At 47.2% G+C, this 20,799-nt stretch overlaps 1 protein-coding gene across 3 annotated transcripts in view; it reads left to right on the top strand.

The window, feature by feature from the left end:
- Positions 1-20,799, top strand: part of ETS1 (ETS proto-oncogene 1, transcription factor) — a 122,233-nt gene that overhangs the window by 7,258 nt on the left and 94,176 nt on the right. For all 3 annotated transcript variants that reach the window (XM_084611986.1, XM_084611984.1, XM_084611985.1), the window contains exons 2-3: positions 4,447-4,529; positions 10,304-10,442. In XM_084611986.1, coding sequence (XP_084468112.1) covers positions 4,458-4,529; positions 10,304-10,442 — 211 coding nt within the window. In that variant the 5' untranslated portion in view covers positions 4,447-4,457. The remainder of the gene's footprint in view (positions 1-4,446; positions 4,530-10,303; positions 10,443-20,799) is intronic.

The raw sequence follows: 20,799 nt of genomic DNA, 5'->3' as shown, positions 1-20,799 counted from the left end.
ATGTACGTGGCTTAAAATTCTCAGGATTTTTGTTTACCAAAAAAATAATCTTTTTTTATTTTTGGAGCCCAACTCATGATTTTTGGATGTTTGGAGCTTGTAATGCGAAGTCACAATAAAGAACATCACATGCAACCTTGTCTTGGGTGTCAGTATTGGTTCAGTACTATTGGAGTGCTTGCAAATTCATAACCCCAGGACTGGCCACTCCTGGCTGTAGCCGGCAACACTCAGAGTGTAGCACATTCCTGGAAGGCTCAAACGGCAAAGGTAACTAGAGAAAAATGCAAATGATATTCAGTGAGCAATGAAATCAGTTCTTGAGCGTCTGTGTGGTTGAGAGGTTGTTCAGGAAACATTTTCCTGTTTTGCTAGCTGCAGAGCAAGGAAAGGCAACTTCTAGTGCGTACTACTGTTTTTAATCAAGTGCGTCTCTGCTCCGGGACACACGCGCATTACTTAAAGGGTCTCTGTAGAGACAGCTTGAGCCCACTGATCTCCTATTTCTTTATGCCTTTGTTTTGCAAAGTCTACTCTATTTTGGGAAGTGACCTGTTTGGCAATGTCATTTTTACCTTACAGCAGGAGAGACAGAGACCCTGCCAACATAAGAGAGTTGTACCAGTTTAAGGTTAGGAATCTGTCTAAGCCAAATCACAACCGCTCTGGAAGAGGGGATCTGGGTGGGCAGGATGGTTCAAACTGGGATTTGCATCCGTTTAGCTAAACCTATTTAAATTCACCCCGTTAGTTAAACCACTGCAACTTCCTCATGAAGGAAAGGCCAAAGTGTTATTTCGATCAAATCCTCAGGATGTGTGAGCAAACCACTTTCTGATCTTCTCACAGTGGAATTTTTCAGGGACAGTGCCCTGGTCTCCTGATCCCTGTTTATTGTTACCTTGCTCATGTTGATGAAGAACCTAAAGTGCCTTAATTTATGACCATGATGACTGGTGAGACACCATGGCTGATCACTTATAACAGTGTTCAGCAATGAGCTCCAGAGTGCTTAGCTGTGAGGCAGTCCCGGACTGGAAAAATGGTGTATAAATCTCTGAGATACAAAGTCATTGGAGTAATTCAAGTGAGGGGTTGGACTGATAACTAGATACAAAGTATTTTATAGAGCTGTTCAGGAAATGATTTTTCCCATCTTACAAGAATTTTCAGGATTTCAAAAAAACTTTGTGTCCTGAATTGTGATTGAGAAATCAAAATCTCAAAACTTTTCACAAACACCTGAAAGAAAAAGAAATTGGATTAGGTCAATCAAAATGTTCCTTTCCATTGTGACCATTTCTCTTTGTACATTTTTTTAATTATTAATTAACTTACTTTTTGAAAGTCATTTTCAACCAAAATCAGAACTTTTCATTTAGAAAACACTGAAATAGGATGTATTGACACTTTTGAACCTCTTTTTCCAAAAATTTTCAAAAAGAGAAATTCATCAAAACTGACCCTTTCCAACAGTTTTGATTTCAGTGGTGTTCACAGCACAAAAAAAATCTCACTGTAGCAATCTGTGTGGAACTTAGAGGGAGGAACACAGTTTGCTGGAAGGAAGAGTTGGGAGGATGCACCCCTCTTGGAAGTCAGTCTATGTGCACATGGCTAGAATATCAGTTGCAACATTTCTGTAAATGGTTCTGTTCATAAAAAGCCCTTTTAGTTTTACAAGTATGGAGTCATGTCATGATGTCAGTATTGCCAACCCCAAATGTTCAAAAATCATGAATCAGGCTCACCAAAATATCATGACATATTGGCTTTAAAATAATAGATTTTTATTTGCCTTCAGCTTTTGGAGCCTCTCGGGTGCACTGGGGTCACATTTTGAAGCTTTTCCCATAGCCACGAGGGATAGAAACTGACTTTTTATGTAAAAATCCTTATTAAAAACAAATTTGGGGGATTTGGTTTTTCATCAGAATAAAATTGGCATATTTTGACCAACTCTAGTTCAAAATTCACTTATGACACATGAGAGGGAGTGGAAGGAACTTTATTGTTGCATGTAACAAAATTTGTTTTTCCAGTTTTCTGTTAAATTTTTTAATTCACAGTGTGAAGGGGAAAAAACTTATAAGGAAAGCTATCCTAAAAATCCATTATCTATAAATTATGGGGTGGTACAACAAAATACAGGTGTTTCATGTTTTGGTCATTTCCTGCATGTTTTGGTTGCTGGAAGTCAAATACTAGCAGGTTTGAGGCTGAGTTGAAAAGTGTAGGCAGATGAATGGGGTGGAATGGGGAAAGGCCAGAACTTTGACTCCTCTATCTCACCGCTGGTCAGACAGTACAGAGCAGATTACCATTTGCTGCTGCTGTTAGCTGACAATAGATTACTATCTACCCCTCAAAAGCAAGGGACAAGCAGGGAAGAATTGTGTCTTGAGTCACAGCGCCTTTTAGGGATAGTGCAGATTAGGCACAGCTGTGAGCAAGACAGAGACCATAAAGTGCAAATCAGGAGTAAATCTGAAGTCAAGGGAGAATAGGGTTCAGTGTTTCTAGTTACAGTTATCTAGCTAGACAGTAGCGCTGGGGGTTTAAAGAAATAGAATGACACATTCTCCAGAGGCTGATGGAGTCGCTGCCTTCTCAGGGTGGAGTCTGTTATACCAGTGACCGCTGTTCAGCCTGTAGTGGCTGAATGGGTTTGTTTTAAATAAATAAATTTATAAAAATAATAATGCAGTCTGGCCCTGCCTTATTTCCTGCAAAAGAGCCCTGCGAATCTCTGACCACTCCCTCTTTACAGTTTCCTTCCAGGCAAAAGGCTCTGTACGTGGGGGAAGTGACACTGAGTACACACATATCTCATGCTTCACATGGCATGGAAAGCAAGCTGGCCCTACATTTTCTCCTATGAGTTTAATCATTGCAGGGGAGGCAGATATTTCCTGCTTTATTTGCACCTACATAGAGCCAGGTTTCAGCTCCTTCACCCCAGCTCTGCAAAAGGGCCATAGGGCAGGTAAAAAGTCTTCACCGTGAACAGCACTGGTGCAAGGGGCTAGTATATACCAGGCACAACAGTGGTTCTGCACTATCCTGACAGAGCTCTCAGGGGAGATGGAGGAACTGGAGCAGACTTTGTACCTTGGAGATTTTCCCACAAGGGCTATAACCATGCGTCAGAGGGTGTAACTTAGAGCAGCCCTCAGGGAGAGTCTGACCTTTGCTAGGGGCTAAACTGGCTTCACTATTGCAGCCCCAGATGAATGTGCTCCGTAAAGAATAGGATACATATACGTGTACATTAAATATAATATCAATGGCTCAAAGAACGAAGTGCATTTGATACATGGGCCAGACTCTGATCTCTGCTACTGTGAAGCAGTGTAATATCCAGAGTAGCTCTGACTGCTGTGATATCACCTGAGATTTGTGTGTACTGCTAATATATAAATATCAGATCATTAGGGTTGGCTGTTAGGGTGGTGCTAAGGAGTTGGACCGTGCAGTGGCTGAGCTGAAGGTTTCAGTCCAGTCCTCTACCGGATGGGTGTCAACGTCATAAAAACACCACCACAACTGGACCTAAGGCTCTGACCCATTGACTTCAGTGGAAATACTCCCTTTGACTTTAAGGGGTGTTGAATTGGGCTACAACTGGCTCCCCCAGCAAAAGCCTTAGGGAGAAGGGGCCCTGGAGAATGAGCAAGCTGCTGTCTGCCCTCTGGAGCTGGTCCCTCAGGAAGATGGCTGAAGCCTGTGGTTGCATGGCAGGGCGAGGGGAAGCTTTCACTGCTGTTGTCTGTGGGCCTAGGCTGTCAGTCAGTCTGGTGCCTTTTCACAGGGGCTGGGTTTGCCTTGTGTTCTAGATGATACCTGACTGTGCCACAGTGAAATCAGCTCACTTTCCACGATGGGGAAGGCAAGGGAGTCACTTGCCATTCCACCTTGGTGCACTGCAGATCACAGTCTGAATGGCTCATGCTATGAACTTCTGTGTGTGTTGGGAGGAGGACACTGGGCCTTTCCCTCTTTCTTTCCTACATGGAAGCAGGTCATCCCCACCTGGAGGGTAGAAAAGGAGCCTGTCAGCATAATATCTCTGCTGACTGATCTCCATTTTCATTGGAGATCACTGTGGATAGTGTGTGTTGGATTGGGCCCTCTGTGTGAGGCTATTTCTTCACAGGTGTAAGCGCCAATCAAAACTGGACTAGGTAAGACCCTTGAAAATATACTGTAGGGAACGCTCCTGTGTTGGTCATGGGTGCATGGCGGGGATAAACTAACTGACCTAATAGGTCTCTTCCACCTCTGAACCCCAGTTCTGCCACCCTTCCTTGCATTGAGGTCAATAGGACTTACTTGTGTGAATAAGGAGCCTTCTTATGACTAAGGACCTAATCCTGCAACCCTATCTCCTCTGTAAGACAAGGCTTCCTCAGCAGTGCATCTAATGATTCACTTCTGTTTCTGTAGGTGTCTCTGGGATGATGAGTTACTACATGGACACAACCATTGGAAGCCCAACCCCTTATCCTCTGGCCCGTCCAGGAGTAACGGTAAGGAAGGATGTTGGGTTATTTTTCTTTTATCCCATAGGAGTTTGGCTCAGCATTGCAGGACTCTGGAGAAACTCTGCTTGGCAGCATGGACAGGCTAATGCCAAATAGTTGAGAGCTACTGTTTAACTCAGAGACGCCATTCCATGTTCCATTCTTATCCTGACCTTATCTGAACCTCTTGGCCTTGCAAACCTGAGCTGGACATAGGAGCACAAATTCTTACACGAGTCAGAGCAGAAACATTAAGATAATGACCTATGATGTAACCGTGCCTCCTCTTCCAAAGCTGGCCCTAACCCAGAGTCTTATGGCCTCCATGGACGAATGCACATGGACTGGGACAGGGCTAAAAGCAGCCCAGCTTTTTCAAATGTCCGACAAAGTTTGATTTGAGTTTGGGTGAAGGTTCTAGGCCAGATTCTGTTCTGCTTCTTGAGAGGAGGTGGGGAAAGGTGGTTTTAGGTTTATTGGAACAGGCCGAGGGGACCTTATATGCAACATAGAACACCCTGGCATGGCTGACTATGAATGCTCCACAGTCCAGAACAACCAGAGCACAAAGCACAGCAGACACTTGCCAGTCAGCCGCTTGCACACGGCAATGGCTGGCACATAGTAATGACAGTGGCATAGGGGGATCATATAGAGTTGCAAACTGTTCCTGAGCTGGGATATTCTGTTTCCTTTGTGCCGATGGAGTGGGGTAAAGAGGCTGCTGCAGAGGCCAGAATCTAACCCTTTACGTCAGTGTCTCTAATATTTCTACCACATAGGCATAGATATATACCTTAAAATTACATCAGCAGGCACTCATCCATCACAGTGCCGAGCACAGAATAAGAACCTAGATAGGGAACATGAAAGCTATAGATTTGGCATGGGGATATTAGGTGCTAAGCAGAGCTGGTTGGAAAGTGGAATTTCCCTCTTGCAGAAAAGTTCAGTATTTTGATTTGATTTTATTTTTTTGATCCCCAAATGGGACAAAGTTGGAATAGTGAAAATCTTCACACAACAAAAAGTTCTGGAAAAATCTCTGTTCAGGAAACGTAAAAATGAAACTATTTGATCACTTCAGAATGACATTTTTTTAAAAAATATATACATTTCAGTTTCAAACTATGGATTTGAACCGAGGTTGGGTGAGGGAGGGGAGTTGTTTCCTTGATGGAAAATTGAAAAAAGTAACTGAAATTGACATGTTTCCCCACAGAAAATCTTTCATCCCTCCACTCCGCCTCCTCCCCCATCGCCAACAAAACTACATTTTATTTTATTTTTTCTGATTGGGGGAACATTTTTCTTTTTGGAAAAATTTCAATCCGCTCCAGGGATCAGATACCTCAGAGCTCCACTGATCTCCGCCCGGTTTTAGGAGGAGCAGAGTGGGAAGGAAATGGTTAACGTTTAGCCAGTGATGGAGAGAACATGGCTTGGCATGGGCTGGGACAGGGTGTGCGTGGAAGAGACAGGCGCTCTGCAGATGCCTGCGTGCTGGCAGCCCTAGGGATGGCTGAAGGCGGGGAAGGAAACTCTCTTTCCTGTTATCGCAAGTGACAACATCGATCTTTCACGCTGTGCTGGAGGTTACCTGGCTCATCCTGCCTCCTCCTCCTGTGCCCTAAATATGCCTTATTTGAATGGAGTAACTCTGTGGCCAGGCGTTAACCCAGAACCTGATCCTGCTGCCATTGGCACCAAAGAACTTGTTGCTGTGAATTTCAGTGGGGGGAAGCGTTTGATCGATTGGGGTCAAACGCTTGTTTACTCTGATTTTGCATCTTAGATTTACTTACTATTAAGAACTGACTCCTGGAGTTTATTCATCGCCCACACTCCTGTATCTGGGCATGTGCCATGGGTCTCAAACTCGGTCCTTCTTGTGCTCCTTTTGTTGGAGAAAGAGCTGGGCTCCAGGCCACATATAGCTGTTGCTAGCCGACTACATCCCCTATTCCTTGGGTTCATATCTATTGTGCATCTTTGGAGCACTAAGGTGCCCTGCAGAGCTGCATTCCAAGGGCCCAGTCCTGTTAAGTCTTACCACCTGGCATGGCTTCTGCGGGACCACGCTACTCATGGTAGTAAGCACTGTGCCAGAGAGCGTTTGTTGGACTCGGCCCTTCTGAGGAGAATCTGCAGCCACTCAATACTCTCACTGGGGCAGATGGCAGTCCTATGCGCGGAGCAGCTCCAAGATTTAGGGTGGCCACTCATGCCTTCCCAGAATACTGGGCATTCCCGTACTTCTGAGAATGTTGCGACCCCATCTCCGTGACCACGACTCTGCTGGTGTGGCCTCACACACATGGTGGAATGCCATTTCGAAGAGTCCTCCATCCCGCCCCTGCTGGTGTGTCCACATTGTCTGGGTTTGTCTAAGGACCGGATGGAGGACAAACCTTAGAAAAACAGGACTACCTGGTTTAAAACTGGCCCAATGGCCTGCGTAACAGGATCAGACGACAGTGCTACAGGAGAGGGTAATATTATCCCTGTTCTGCAGTTTGGGAGTGAAGTCTCATAGGGGGAAAGTGACTTGGGTGATCCAGGTTTGTTTCCATCCTCTGCCAAAGGTTTCCGAGTCCCAGCCCAGTGTCTTAACCACAAGATGTTCCTACCGTCAAACATCTCTTCTCTATTTTTGGTAGCTGCTCGTGGAATTTAGCACCGTATTTCTTTTCTCTTATTGCCTCTGGCCTCCTTGTCCTCCTCCTTTGCTCTTTGTCTCCGGCTCATTGAGTTCCCGACAGCTCAGGGCTAAGATCTCCTACTGACTGTCAGCTCAGACATCCTCCTGTGGTCCCAGAGTGTGCAGAGCTAGTGGTAGGTGGAGAGACCCTGATCTCTTAACCTTCCTCCTCCTCACCAGCAAGAATCTCCCTGACAGCAGATCAAAGTTCTCTGGGAATATGGTGCATGTTAGCCCACCCGGCTTTACAATCTAGCTGTGTAAACAGGCCTGGTTCTCTTATCTTGAATAATGGCAGTGTAATTGTATTGGGCTGGGAAGGCTCCATTGTGCCCATTGCTCCTGCTATTCACACCCTCTCGCTCCCACTTAGATGTGGTCTCTTGGACAGGCGCGTGGGGGCACATGTTTATAGTGGGAGCCCGTGGGAGTAAGTGGGAGTAACTAGAGGTCCATCAACCCTTGCCCATTTCAGTCTCATTCTATGACCTCACTGCTTCTTCAGAAACCCCTTCCAACAACCATTGCACTTTGCTAGGAGAAGTCGCTCCGCCACTGGCAACCACTGCAGGGACTGGGGGAGGGGTATGGGAACTGCAAGTTTTCCTGATAGCATGTGAGGGTTTCATGTGCATAGGGTAAACTGAGGCACAGAATGGGGCAATGGCTTGTCTGAGGTTGTACAGCAGGTCAATGACAGTCATGATGAGGAGACCTGTCTTCTAGACCTCAGCACCTCCCATTCAGAGTCCGAGGTTTGCATTATATGTTGGGTCCCCTTTGAAATGACATTGGTGACTAAATCGAAGGCAGGGATTCTGTCACATTGCAAAATAACCAGATATAATAACACAGCTGGAAACTTCTTCTCCAGTATCCCTGGTTGGAGGATTGGACTAGACCCTCCTAGCCATCAAGTCTTTGTAATGCCTAATCCTGATTGATACTGAAGTCATTGGGAGGCAAGGGGGCTGAGCACCTGGGACTGGGCCCATATACCCTTTCAAAGAGCTTTGCAAACAGCCATCCTAGCCCTGAAGCACAAGAGTGATGGAGGGCTGACTTCGGCATTGTGTCTCGGTGACTACTCTCGAGCCCTTTATCTAGCCTATTTTTCAGCCTCTGCAGCATTCTCCAGCTGAACTATTCTTATTGTTTCCAAACTAATCGTTCCTGATGTCACGTCTAAAATTATCTTCTCCTTCCTGCAACTTCCTACCATTGCGGTGTCTAGCCTGCCCCCCTGCTGCACTGCCCTGAGCCCACCCACCTGCTCTTTTTGACTCTGTCCAGGCTCACGATGGCCCTTTTCCCAGAAGCTGGCTGAGCAATTCTTCAATTGTGGCTTAAAACTGCTGGTGAGCCTGGAAGAATGTGTTCTTGGTTGGCTCAGTGCTGCTCCTAAAAACAGCCTCATGGAATGAAGGGGGTTCCACGTTCCCTGACATCACCAGTTCAATGGGTGATTGTCCCTCCCCCCAATGCCTTCTTCCCTGGAACCTGCCATCACTTTGAGGCATGGACAAACCATTGTCCTTATAATAAGCTTATAATCCCCAGGGGCTCCCTAGTTCCTCGGAGATGGGTTACATGATAGAATTAAAACCACCCTGCCTCTCCCAGAAAACACTCTGTGGTCCCAGCAGCGTGTAGGGTGGAGACAATGGGTCAAGACCAGCTGGGAGGTATGACCACTGAGTGCCTCTCCTGAGGAAGGGGGCTGAGCCTTACCCCAGCTGAAATAAGGCTGCTCTTCCTTTGTGTCAAACTACGCTTCCCTCCTTGTATCATTTTCGCCGGTGCAGCTGCACCTCTGAGCAGAGGGAGCACAGATTGTATGCCCTCCTGTTTCAGGAATGAATGTGGCCCCTAGCATTAGCAAAGCTCTAATTGGTGGTGTCGTGAAATGCACCAGGCTAAGAAATACCAAGCGTTAATGCCCAAGCAAAGCAAAATGCTGGGTCCCAAGATCTCTTCTGAACATGTGTCTTCTGCAGACAGACCATCCCCGAGAAGGGAATGAGGAAGGGATATTTGTCCAAATGTCGTTATCTTCAGTGTCCTGAAATTCAAGACAAGAGACTGGTGATCTCTTAACTTCTGACAATGTCTCATGCCAGATTTTGGCAAAAAGGCCTTCGTGACCTTCTAATGACCCAGCTTGATACCCAGCTGAGGTGCTTTTGAGATGAATCATTCTACATGATACAGTTTCTCTCTCTGAGTAATTCTCATATTTTTAGGGTTAGTTCAGGTGGGTCCAACTTTTCAGATGAAGTCAGGGCCAGGTTTTCAAGGGCTTAGCACCCTCGGTCAAGGCCAATCACCCAACATGCCGAGCTGTTCAAAATATGCTGCTCAAATATCGAAAAGAGCCAGATGCTTTGGAAAGAACTGACTCTAGTAAAAGGGAAGGAAGAACTGCTGTTAAAAGGCAGCAGCTTCCTGTTGGTTCCTGGACTGAGGTGGTGCAAATGAGGCCATAAGCATGGGCGAATATAGAAAGGGATGTTATCAGCCAGTTTCTGGCCCCAAATATCAGCTCAGTTCTCCCCCATGGGTGAAGAGGGGCGCAGCTTGCACCTATGGGCAACAGAGTGCTGAGGAGAGAGATTTCTGGGAGAGGGCCGCAGGTGGGTGCATGGCTGCTGTCCATTGGGTTTCTGCTGCCTGCTTTCATTGGTGGCTATGGATCCCCACAAATTGGAGCCTGTCTTGGGCTGTGGTCTGCTAATGAGCAAAGGGTGAACAATAGATGTTTTGGTGTTTGGATTCATGTCAACCTTAAGCTTTGCATGCTGCATTTTCCAAACCTCTCAGGCCTGCAGAAGTGGGAAGGAAAATATTCTGGGCTTTCCAGTGAGAGTCCCAGAACATTCTGCATCCCTCTGGGTTTTTGTTTCCTTTTTGTTTCCACAGCCCCAAACAAAATAGCTTTTTATTTGACTCCAGATCAAAATGTCTGTTTTGAAGTTTCTCCTGAAAGACATTTTCATGAGACTTTTTGGAAGGCGCGATTGTGCTAAGTTTTGAATAGATCTGCTTATCAGCTGATATCTCTCCCTTGTAATTGAGGCAGGGTGCTGCCAATCCCTATGAAGATCCTTGGATGAGCTGTGGCTTTCAGTCCACCTGCTACCAGCAAAGGATTTGCTACCCAGTCTGGGATGAGTCGGCAATTCAAGAAGTGCCCACTGGCTTAGAACGCTACAACTCAGGTAGGCCCACTTTCTACCAAAAGATGGGGGATGAGTTTAAGGTGCCTTTGTGAGCATGGGAGGGATTTTATTTGTGTCCTCTGTAGGATTCGGCAGATGGTTTACATCTAAAAAGCAGCATTCTGGGTCTTTGGGAGGAGAGCTTCTTGGGGGAACTTTGCAACCTCCTGGTCTCAATGTACTAACTTCCTCTTTTACGGCGGTGCCTATAGAAGCCTGTTATCTGACCCCGGCTAGGCTGGGTTGAGCAATAAATTACTGCTTACTGGACAATCTTAATCTTAATGTTATCTTGTTATCGTTCCCACTCGCCTCTCCCTCTGGCTTCTGCCATGGTCTTGTCTTGATATAAGATTGTAAGTTCTTTGGTACAGGGGCTTACTTTCTTCTTGCTGAAATAACTGTACAGTGCCTGGGCCAATGGAGCCTCTAACAGGGGTTCCAGGACTGCAAAAGTGTGTGTGTGTGGCAGGGGGAAAGGGAGAGGCAAGCAGCCCCTCAGTCATGCCAACCAGCTCTGGTCAGGGGCCAAGGGGTGGGGGGCTGAACTCCCTGTCTGTCCTGTTGTTGTGTCCCTGCTGAGTTCAGGTTCTCAAAAGGTGGGGGCGGGGGCAGGCATGGCCACCCTGCTTAAAAAGCGTGTGTAATACCAATACTATGTCTAGCGTGAGTCTGTCTTGCTACGCTCTTCTGGAGTGAACATTAAACAAACAGAACATTGTTACTGTCTCCCTCTAGTGGCGATAGCCCTACAAAGATAAAAGCCCTAGTATTATTTAGAGCAATTAGAGATTCTCCTTTTAGCTCAAGAGGTAGAGGCCTGTGTGTGGGGAGACAGGGTTCTATTCTCCCCCTTGCCATCTGTGTAGCTTACCGTGGAGTCTGTCTCTTGTGACGTAGATGAGTGCTAGAGCAAGGATTTGGACTCCTGTGAAGTGAAGTTGCTGGAGACACCCTGGCTCTCTCTTCTTACGAGGGGACTGCAGGGGTGTATCTGCCTGGTATGCTCTAGTATGTACATATACTTCTGTTCCATGCTGGATGGAATTCCAGGCCTCACTGCTACAAGATCCTCATGTGGTCTTTGCTGACTGCAAAGAGGATTGTGCACTGAGGAGCAAGCCGAATATGAACAGCAGGTCACATCCTCTGTAATTCTGGGCCTGGTTAACAGAGTTGGCCCATCCTCCACCTGGACTGACTTCCTGGCAGATTGTTTTTGTACACAGGAGTGGGACCCTGGGACTCCTGAGTTCTGATCCCAGTGTCAAGTTAATGATGCTGTGCCTGAGTTTTCCCCATCTGTAAAATGTGGATGACCTCTTGAAGATGGTGTGAGGAGTAATTGGTGAATGCCACTGCAGAGGCAACAAGAAGGCAGTGTTGCCAGGTGGATAGAGCATGGGACTTGGACTCAGGAGACCTGGTGTCTATTCCTGGCTCGGCTGCTGGGTGAGTTCCTCTATGTCTCAGTTTCCCCATCTGCAAAATGGGGATAATGATACTGACCTCCTATTCTTTGATATCTGCTGATGAAAATTTACATAAGAGTGAGGGAATATTATTAAATTCAGCAGCGTTTCCTTAAGATGGCTTCATAGCCAAAAGTCTTGGTTTCCTTTTTTGTGAATGAAAGTATTCTCCGGCTAGGACCACAGTCTTTCTTCTCCTCCTCCCCCATAGTTCAGAACCATGTGTTGCAACTAATTCAGAGGGGAAGGCTATAGTCCCACTAAAGAAGGCTGTAGTCCCTCTCGTGTACCATCATGCCCATCTGCTGTCCGCAATCTGGTCTTGTCCGGCTAAGCGATGAGCTGTGACTCCAACTTTACTACCAGATTCTTCGCTTTGTGGCTTGGCTTCGTGTCCTCCCTGCTCATTTCTGTCTGTCTCATCCACATGTGTCCTGTCTGTCAAAATGATTCTGAGCTTTCGGGGGCAGGGATTGTCTTTGTTTTTTATTGTCTGACTAGCATCTAGAACAGTGGGGCCTTGATCAATGATTGAGGTTCTTAGGTGATACCATACTAATTGCTCTCCCTCGAACATGACTTCAAGAGACCAGACTTCCACAGAAATAACACTGAAAATCAGGTGGCCCTTCCAGGTAAAAGTGTCAAAGCACTAAGTGATCAGTGGGTGTCTTCCCCACCACCGGGTCTCTGTTTGTGGCTTGGAAGCACCTACCTACTTGTGGAGCTGAGCCCAAGTTAGAAACAGACAAGTGACCAAGTGTTTGTACAGAACCTAGCCCCATGGGGCTGTGATCCTGACTGCGGGTCTTTGTGTGACACTGTAATACAAGTAATCATTTTTAGCTTTTTTCTTTCTTTTTTTTTTTTCCCCATCCTCAAACAGAGCATGAGATTCTCCAATTTATTCATAATTTGAAACTCATTACAAATTTAATCAATGACTAATTCTTGCTCTGTAGGTTGTTCAGACAGGGAATACGACAGTCATGTCTGCAGTTTGTTCCATCTCGTGTCACTAACCGGCACAATGTGAATCTCAGATTGTTCATGTTCACCCTGAATACTTTCAAAGAGGCAGAATTGCCCAGTGGGTTAGAGCACTTGTCTAGGACTTGGCAGCCCTGGTTACACAAAAAGTCTGTGGCAGAGCAGGGGAAATCACTTAGCTGCTCTGTGCCTCAGTTTCACCATCTTTAAAATGGGGATAATAGCTCTGCCCTGCCTCCCAAAGGGGTCATGCGAATAGATACGTTAAAGACAGGCAGATGATCACATACGATGGTGCTGCAGGGCCAAATAAGCACTTAAAATAAAATTCAGACTAGGCAAAAGTGACCCCTGGCAAAAAGCAAGTATGAGTTTATGGCATCGTTTATGCCCCAGGTAAGCCTATCACGTGCTGTGTAGGTTTCAGTGCTGCATAGGGCCTGTGCTGGCCCTCTGTCCTTTTCACCCACTGTTGGCTACATAAATTGGCTGGCTGTTCAGGGAAAAGCAATGAACCCACATGATTAATGCAACAAAACAATGCAACAGAGCTGGTGAATTTTACAATCAAGTGTATCTTTCATAATTCATTCTTGGCAAATATTCAAACATTTCAACTAAAAACGTTTGCTCTGTGTGTGCGCCCGCATGCGCCAGCAGTCGTAGCAATGAAGCTCAAGCCTTGGTATGTTAGCAGGAGGCAGGCTGTGAATGCGGTTGGACTCAAATTCCCTTTTGTATGCAAGGGAATATTCTCCTCATTTCTTAATTTGGATATTCGCTCCACTCTGTGGGTGACCTGTCTGACCACAATGCTGGTTCTCTGCACTGACAAAATCTGTCCTCGCGACATTGGGATGTACTCGAACGTTGGCAAATCTAGTAATCTGGAAAAGTTTTGTGTTTCTCTTCTTCTCTGCGAGAATGTACTCTCCAGGGAGCAGAGTACCTGGGACCCAGCCCTCCAATCCTCCTACAGGGTCTGTGAAATATCACAGCTGCAGGACTCAAGGCCTGATCCAAAGCCTGTTCGAAATCAATGGAAAAACTCCCATTGGCTTCAATGGGCTTTAGATCAGGTCCTTAATGGAGCAGTATCTGTAAAAGAAATCTGATTTCCCCTGGCAGGACCTCTGATAATCTGTAGGGGATTCTTCTCTTCAATTCTCTCTACTGTACTTTAATTTTATCTACCTTTTGGCTTCTTTTCTTTTATGGTGTCTTGCCTTTATGGTCTAGAAGAGTTTCTAATTTTACTTAAGAGGAAACCCTTATTTGTATATATCGCTCCGCACTTTCATTTCTGCTCCTCTGCACTTTGGTTACACATGCAAGTCCTACACTGTCTTCTAATCTCTTTATGGATAGTGGAGGGGAGGCTATTTTGTTTTGGTGGTCCTCGTGTTGATAAAAGAAACAGAAGGAAAACCAAAGTGTAAAAATGTCCCTTTGTGATACAAAACTGCAGCTTTGCTAAAAGTTTCAGGCTCGCTTGCACTAACAGAAGAATTTTTGCCTTTGATGCTAGAGAGAGTTTATTTACATTGTGCTCTAAGTCAGATAAGATTATGGAGTGATATGAATAGGGTAAGCGTGACTTGGAGTTTAACTGGACCATAAACATTGGGGGGGGTGGGGGGTGGGAGGAGGAGTTATGTTTTAAAAAAAATGCAAGAATTTGCAACTGGAATGTTGATCGCTCTTTTTGCATCACAGAGATGCGAGAGCGTAGCTTGCTGCAGCTGGGCGGAGTGTTCTTGTGCAGAGTGGCAGGAAAGGTTTGCTCCTCTCTGGTTGTGAGCCTTAAAGTGAACGGTTCATCTTGAATCCATGGTGAACTTTCCCAGGTGTGATATACCTACTGCACCACTTGCTCTGTCTGCTCAGGCAAGGGGCAAATCAAGTGTTGCTAAGGAATGAAGTGCAGTAACAGGCTTTTGAGTGCCTAGGACTGAAATTTTAGGACATGCTCCAAGTCAGGAGTGAGGCCCATAAAATGAGTTAATTCACATGGGCTGATGTAATAGAGGGGGTGGCTTGTCAGCATGGAGGGGCCTTGGCAGAGCTGAATGGGAGCTCTAGGAGTGGAGTAGCAGGGTGGGGTGTAGTTCAGGATTGAAGACTGGAATATCAGGATGGGTGATTGAGGGGTGTGTTTGGGGGTAGAGAGTGGCACAGGATTGGAACGGCAGGGGATGCTGCAGGTCAGGGGTAAGGTGCATTGAGGGAGGTGGACGGTGTGGGGCAATAGAATGGTACTGCAGGACTGAGGTGTATTTACTGTGTCAATACCTCCAAGACACCTGCCAGCTCATTATGTAATTAGCCCAGGCTCTCCAACTCTCTTCTATAAGCATTACATTTCCAAACAAAAAGGGAAACAGCCCCAGCAAGCTGTCCCCTGGTGCACGGAAACCCGCAGTGGTGGAGGAGGATCCAAATCTGGGGTCTTGCAGTACAGGTGGGCAAGTGGGAGTCAGAAAAGTGAAATCTCTACTCGTATCATGGCCCCAATCTTTATGGAAAATCAGAAAGGTGATTTAACAGTGTCAATGTTTGCAGTGTCGGGGGCCTGAGCCTTCTTGCCTTGGTGGAAGATGAGGGTGCTCTGCCTTTGCATGAGGGTCTCTGCACCTGGCAGGATTAGGCCCCTGGGAATTGGCTCCCCTTGCATTCTGAACAGGTGCAGGAGTGGAGGGATCACCTGACTCCCGCTGAGTGCTGTCTTCATAGTATGACTAGCCCAACCAAGTGCAGGGCAGACTGGGGATCCCTGTGAGCGCATGGGGGCCTTGCCCAGTTTCTGTCTGAGACTTTGGTTTGGATCAGTCAAATTCTCGTCCAGGATTTAGGCAGCCAGGAAAGTAACTGTCTCTCTGCAGAAGAAGCTAGCTTCTGCCTTTGTCCTAATCTGGTTCATCATTGTGATGTGGCTCCAGGGACTCTCAATAGGATACAGAGCCCTTCACTTTTCTAGGTCACCGGTATGAAGCTAGGCATTAGCAACCCTCTGCTGTGTTCTGTGTGAAATGGCAGCGAACCCTTGCCGAACTGAGAGGCCTCCTCACATCCCAGAAATCTGCCACCCCCCCCCCCACTGGCATTTTATCCAGCTTCACAGATGATGGACGTATTGTTTGGAAGCGTGTGACCCCTAGAGGGGTAAGTTGAGATGGAATCTCGCTCTACCATTGCCCGGAATATACTGTTCAGTGGAATGAAAGATGTCTTCAGTCTGCCCAGTTGTCAGCCTGGTGCCATGACTAGCACAAAACTATTGGAGAGGATCTGAGGGCAATATTCAGATTTGGGAAATGAAATATTCTTGGCAGCATCTTCTGTAGCTAGGAATATTTCAGTGGTCTCTGCCATTATACACAGGTAAGAGAATCTTGTTCTTAATGGGAGAGATGGCTGAAATGACTTTAGTTCAGGAAGAGGAAATTTTCATGAATCTTTTTGTGCTGCATTCAACAGATCCTAACAGCGAGGTGTGTCCCCCTGCAGCTCATACCTTAGCATCACTTCATTAAATTGCTGAGGACAATGGGCCTGGTTCAGCAATAAATGAGAATAAAAGCTAGCCTAGGAGGTGACAGAAATAGCTGCCTAGAGCTTGATTCTGCCCCCCTTACTATGCAAATGGTCCCATTGTTTCCAGTGAGGATACTTGCATAAAAGATATTGTCCACCATGAATGTGGGGGGAGGCAAGATAAAGGCTTTGATGAGCCTCATACATAGGCTTTGAAGGATTACACACACACACACACACAGACACCCACCCCATGAAAAAATATGTCCATGGTAAATAATCAACATTTACAGATGGGCTAAGTGCGAAACGTGCTGCTTTAGAAAATTAGAGTTTGACTTTAGGATATTTGCTTTGTATATTTTGACAGCTGATGTTGACCATTTTGTGTTTTAACAGTTATAAAGCTTTAACTCTTTAATGACTGTAGACATTGAGATTCAAATGACTCTGACTCCCCCACTGTCTGATTCCCCCCCCCCCAAATCTAAAAAGATAAAAATAGAAAAAAATACTTAAACTTAGATACCTGCCACCATTAGGACAACAAAAATTGAATTTTGCCACACCTACTCAGAATGCTCTGCTGGTTGTCTTGAAATGTTCTGCTGAGTCCCTGAATGTTTCTCGGACCTGCCCCACTGGCCTGGAAATCTCTGTCCCTGCTCTTACTTGCCGTAATTCCTGCTGTGTCTATCAATCTGCCCTTTTGTGCTCAGATGGGAACTCCAACGGTTTGGTGCAGGTTCATCTTGTGCTAATGGCTGAGCTGCTTCATCCAACCAGCCTCTTCATTTCCCCCCCTCCCTCCACCTGCCCTTCCCAAATCACTCAGCTGTTCTGCTTCATCAGTACAGAGGAAGCCAACAAAATTGATGGGGTGAGGATGTGATGCTTCGGAAGGGTGCCCTTGTCCAGCTGCCTGGAGCCAGGCCTCATCTTGCTAACCACTCTAGCCACCTGAATGTTGCACGGGGTTCCAGGTCTTGCCCTGTGCAACCCTTGAGGCAATCAGAAACCCTCTTTCCTGACTGATCGGACTTGGGGGGCTGCAACAGAGCAGTGTGTGACCGCACATGGTGTGTGTGACCACTGCATGCTACCAAGCTGGCCTTTGTTATCGGAAACTATCTTATTCCCAACTGCTGCTCCTGGGCTGAATCCTCCGCAGAATGGAGCTCGAGCTTGATGCAGCAAGGGCGGAACAAGCTGTCTCTGTGCCACCTTTCCGATCCCTGTTTATAGGGCTGCCGGAGTGTGAAATTGTCCCTGGCTGCTCTAAGTTAGTTGGCTGTGGCAGACCCATAGAAACTGCTCCACCAGCTGATCTCTGGCCAGAGCCGGGCCAGTGCAATGGTACTTCTGTGGCATCTACTTGTTAGAATCCAAGGAGCTGGGACTGAGGTGATGGATAGTAACCCAAGTTCAGACTCTTCTTGCCTTGTAGAACTCAGTGCTGAATGCAGGTGGGGGCCTAGTCCTAATGGCTGGCAAAATGTCCTGTATTGTCCCTCCCAGGACCAAGGAAGAACCCCCGATTTCTCCCCCCGCCCCCCATACACACTTTGCTTTGCTGTGCTCTCCACTCAGAATCGGGCAGAGGAACGGCTTGTGGCTCAGGAATGAGAAATAAATTCACTGGGACTGCTCTCAGCTGGGTGACTGGGGACTATGAGGGCTCCCCCACAAAGATCCCGCCTCCGTGGCTCCAGATCTGATCTCTAGTGGAGCTCCCCCGAGGAAGGCTCTCTTTGTGTGCATTTTCTGGGCTGTTTTCCAGGCCCTCTCTCAGAGGAAGGGGGACAGGGAAGGAGGGGAGTGAAGGCCAGCATGGCTCAGCCCCCAGTGGCTTCTCCAGCTGCAGCACGTTTTCGAAGTGACGCTTTAAAAAAAACAACAAAAAAAAAAAGCTCTGCATTTTTCCATGTGCTTTTATCCTATTTTTAACGGCAGCCTCCTTCCCTTTCTCAGCCTCCTCTGACACTTGCCCCCCATGCCCCCAAATGCCGCTGCCTCCCCCGCACGCTCTCTGCAGAGATGAATGGGCTGCTTTTCACAGGGAAAGGGCAGGGCTTCCCCTGGACCATCCCTTCCGTAGCTCCTCCAGCAGAGGGGGTGGGGTGGAATGGGGCAGAGAAAAACATAGGGGGTATTCAAGGAAGACAGGTTGGACTAAGGGCAGGGGAGATGGGAGCTGAGGATATTTGTTCACTTCTAGACAAAGGAAGGGAGTGTATTTGCATGAAATTCCCTGCAAAGCTGTCCCATCTCTCACTCTCTTTCTTTCCTGCCTCCTTTCTCCCCCACCCCACCCCTCCTTATTCACTGCCACCCTGTCTGCAGCAGCCCAGCCCAGGGCCCTTAACGGGAGCCGGGGATGGATGGATGGATGAATGAATGAATGAATGAATGGGCCCTTTCTGCCTCGGTCTCTCATCATCCTCCAGCCTGAGTCAATGTACCCCCTCACGACAGCTACAGCCTGGGAGTCTGCTTCTGTTTATAACCTGACTGGAGTTGGTTTCATTGGACCCCTTCACCCCCATGATGTCTCATTGGCTGGGAACTTAATTGCATCACACTGCCTGCTCCAAATGGAGGCTCTGGAATTAGTGGAGAACAGACACAATTCTCTCCATTAAGGGGCGCATATTCTGGCCCAACAGCAAAGAGAGAGGGTGCCTCTGTTCCTTTCAGCTGAATCATAAAACCATGGACCATTTGTGGTTGCTAAATCTCCCATGGCACTGTGAGCAAAGGCCAGGCTCTCAGTCCTGGTGTTGTGGCTCAAATCCAGCTGGGTAATTGCACTCCACCTCTCAATCCCCTCTGCAGCATTAGTGGGACAGGGAATCATGCTCCATTCCATGTGTTGAGCCGTTGTGCAGTGTTACGTTCCACCCCAGAGGTGGGTGAAATGATTGATCTCCCCTCCTTAGGGCGAGATCCTGCAAGGGGTGAGCTCTCTCTGAGCTGTGCTGAGAAGCTCCCAACTGCCATTTGTGTCAGTGGGAGTTGAGGGCATTCCACTCCCTATATGAGTCTCTCAGCACCCTGAGACTATAATTTTTGCAAGTTTATGTGGAAAGCACTTTTTGAATCTCTCTGGAGGCAAGACCGTGGGGGCTGGCTCCAGCTCCATGTATCCCCTCTATAAGACGGTGCCAATGTTGAAGATTTATTTTCATTTAATCAGCGGGATGATAAAAATCCAGGGTTTTGATTTTCTATTTGTTTCTTGTCTGAGTCTGGAAAATCCTGCCTCTTGCCTGATGAGATTCAAGAGCCCTTTGTAGTAGGTCAACACCAGGGATTGAGCCTGGGACATCCAGCATTAAAGCCTTTATCACTAGAGATGAAGGAGCAACTCCTCCATGCAGTAGCAGTAGTAGACTCATATCCTCTGTGGCCCAGCCGTTGAAGGGCATTAAATAGTGGGTTATGCCTGCAAGAATTAGACCAGTGATTGAAAAGACCTGTCCTGGTCTAGATGGCCACCAAGAGGTGAGCCACCATATCTGCTGAGTCCTGAAGCTCCTCACAGAGGAACAGGTAAGTGGGATCTCTTTCCAGGTCCAGAGCTTCCAGTCTGTGAGGCATGTTGTGCACTCTAAAAGCCGGTAACAGAGATGCCCTGGAATGCTGCTGGCAGACTTGCAGAGAGAAGCACAAAGACCTTGGCAAAAAGGTGACCAGCAGTTCTAGCTGCCTGTCTTAAATAGCCTGCTGTAAAGAGGCTGCAGGGAAAGGAGTAGAGAACTGACAGTCATGTAGGAAAGAAGGAATAAAGATCTTCATTGGGTCAGATAAGCAACAAGCTGGGAGATGCTGCCACAAAGCTCTGGAGGGTCACCATGGAAGATGCATTCTATCTTGGAATGGGTCAGTCTCTGAAGGTTCAGAGCTTGCATTTACTTCAGATAGGCCTCATCTGAGCCATTCCCACCTCTCTGGCCTCCAGAATGAGGCAGGGGCCTGGTGGGTCACGGGGAGGAGAGAGTTATCGGCAAGATGTTTGAACTTTAGCACTTCACTTTGAGCTTAGGGTGAAGGAGTGGTGGTGGTGGTGGTGGGGGGGGGGAGCGGAGAGGATGGGCCAAGGGCTAGCCTGCCCTTAAGCCCAGCTTCGAACAGGGCTTGAAGTAGACTCTGCTGTCTAGTCCTGTCATAGTGCCATCTGAGCAGGGCCGGCAAGAGCTTTCCAGCAAGTCTCCCTCTTTAATTAATCTTTGAATGGAAATGGTTGGCTGGATGATGAGCAGAGGAGGAGTGTGTGCGTGTGTGCAGGGGAGGGGGGGAGCGTGGGCCTGGAACCCTGGAAAAACAGCCTGTTTCTTTCAGCTCCTGGCAGAATGGAGCTC

This window comes from Lepidochelys olivacea (assembly GCF_965140295.1).
Source record: "Lepidochelys olivacea isolate rLepOli2 genome assembly, chromosome: 22".
Lineage (NCBI taxonomy): Eukaryota > Metazoa > Chordata > Testudines > Cheloniidae > Lepidochelys > Lepidochelys olivacea.
The sequence above is the reverse complement of the archived record's forward strand: the minus strand, read 5'-3'. Positions and strand labels throughout refer to the sequence as shown.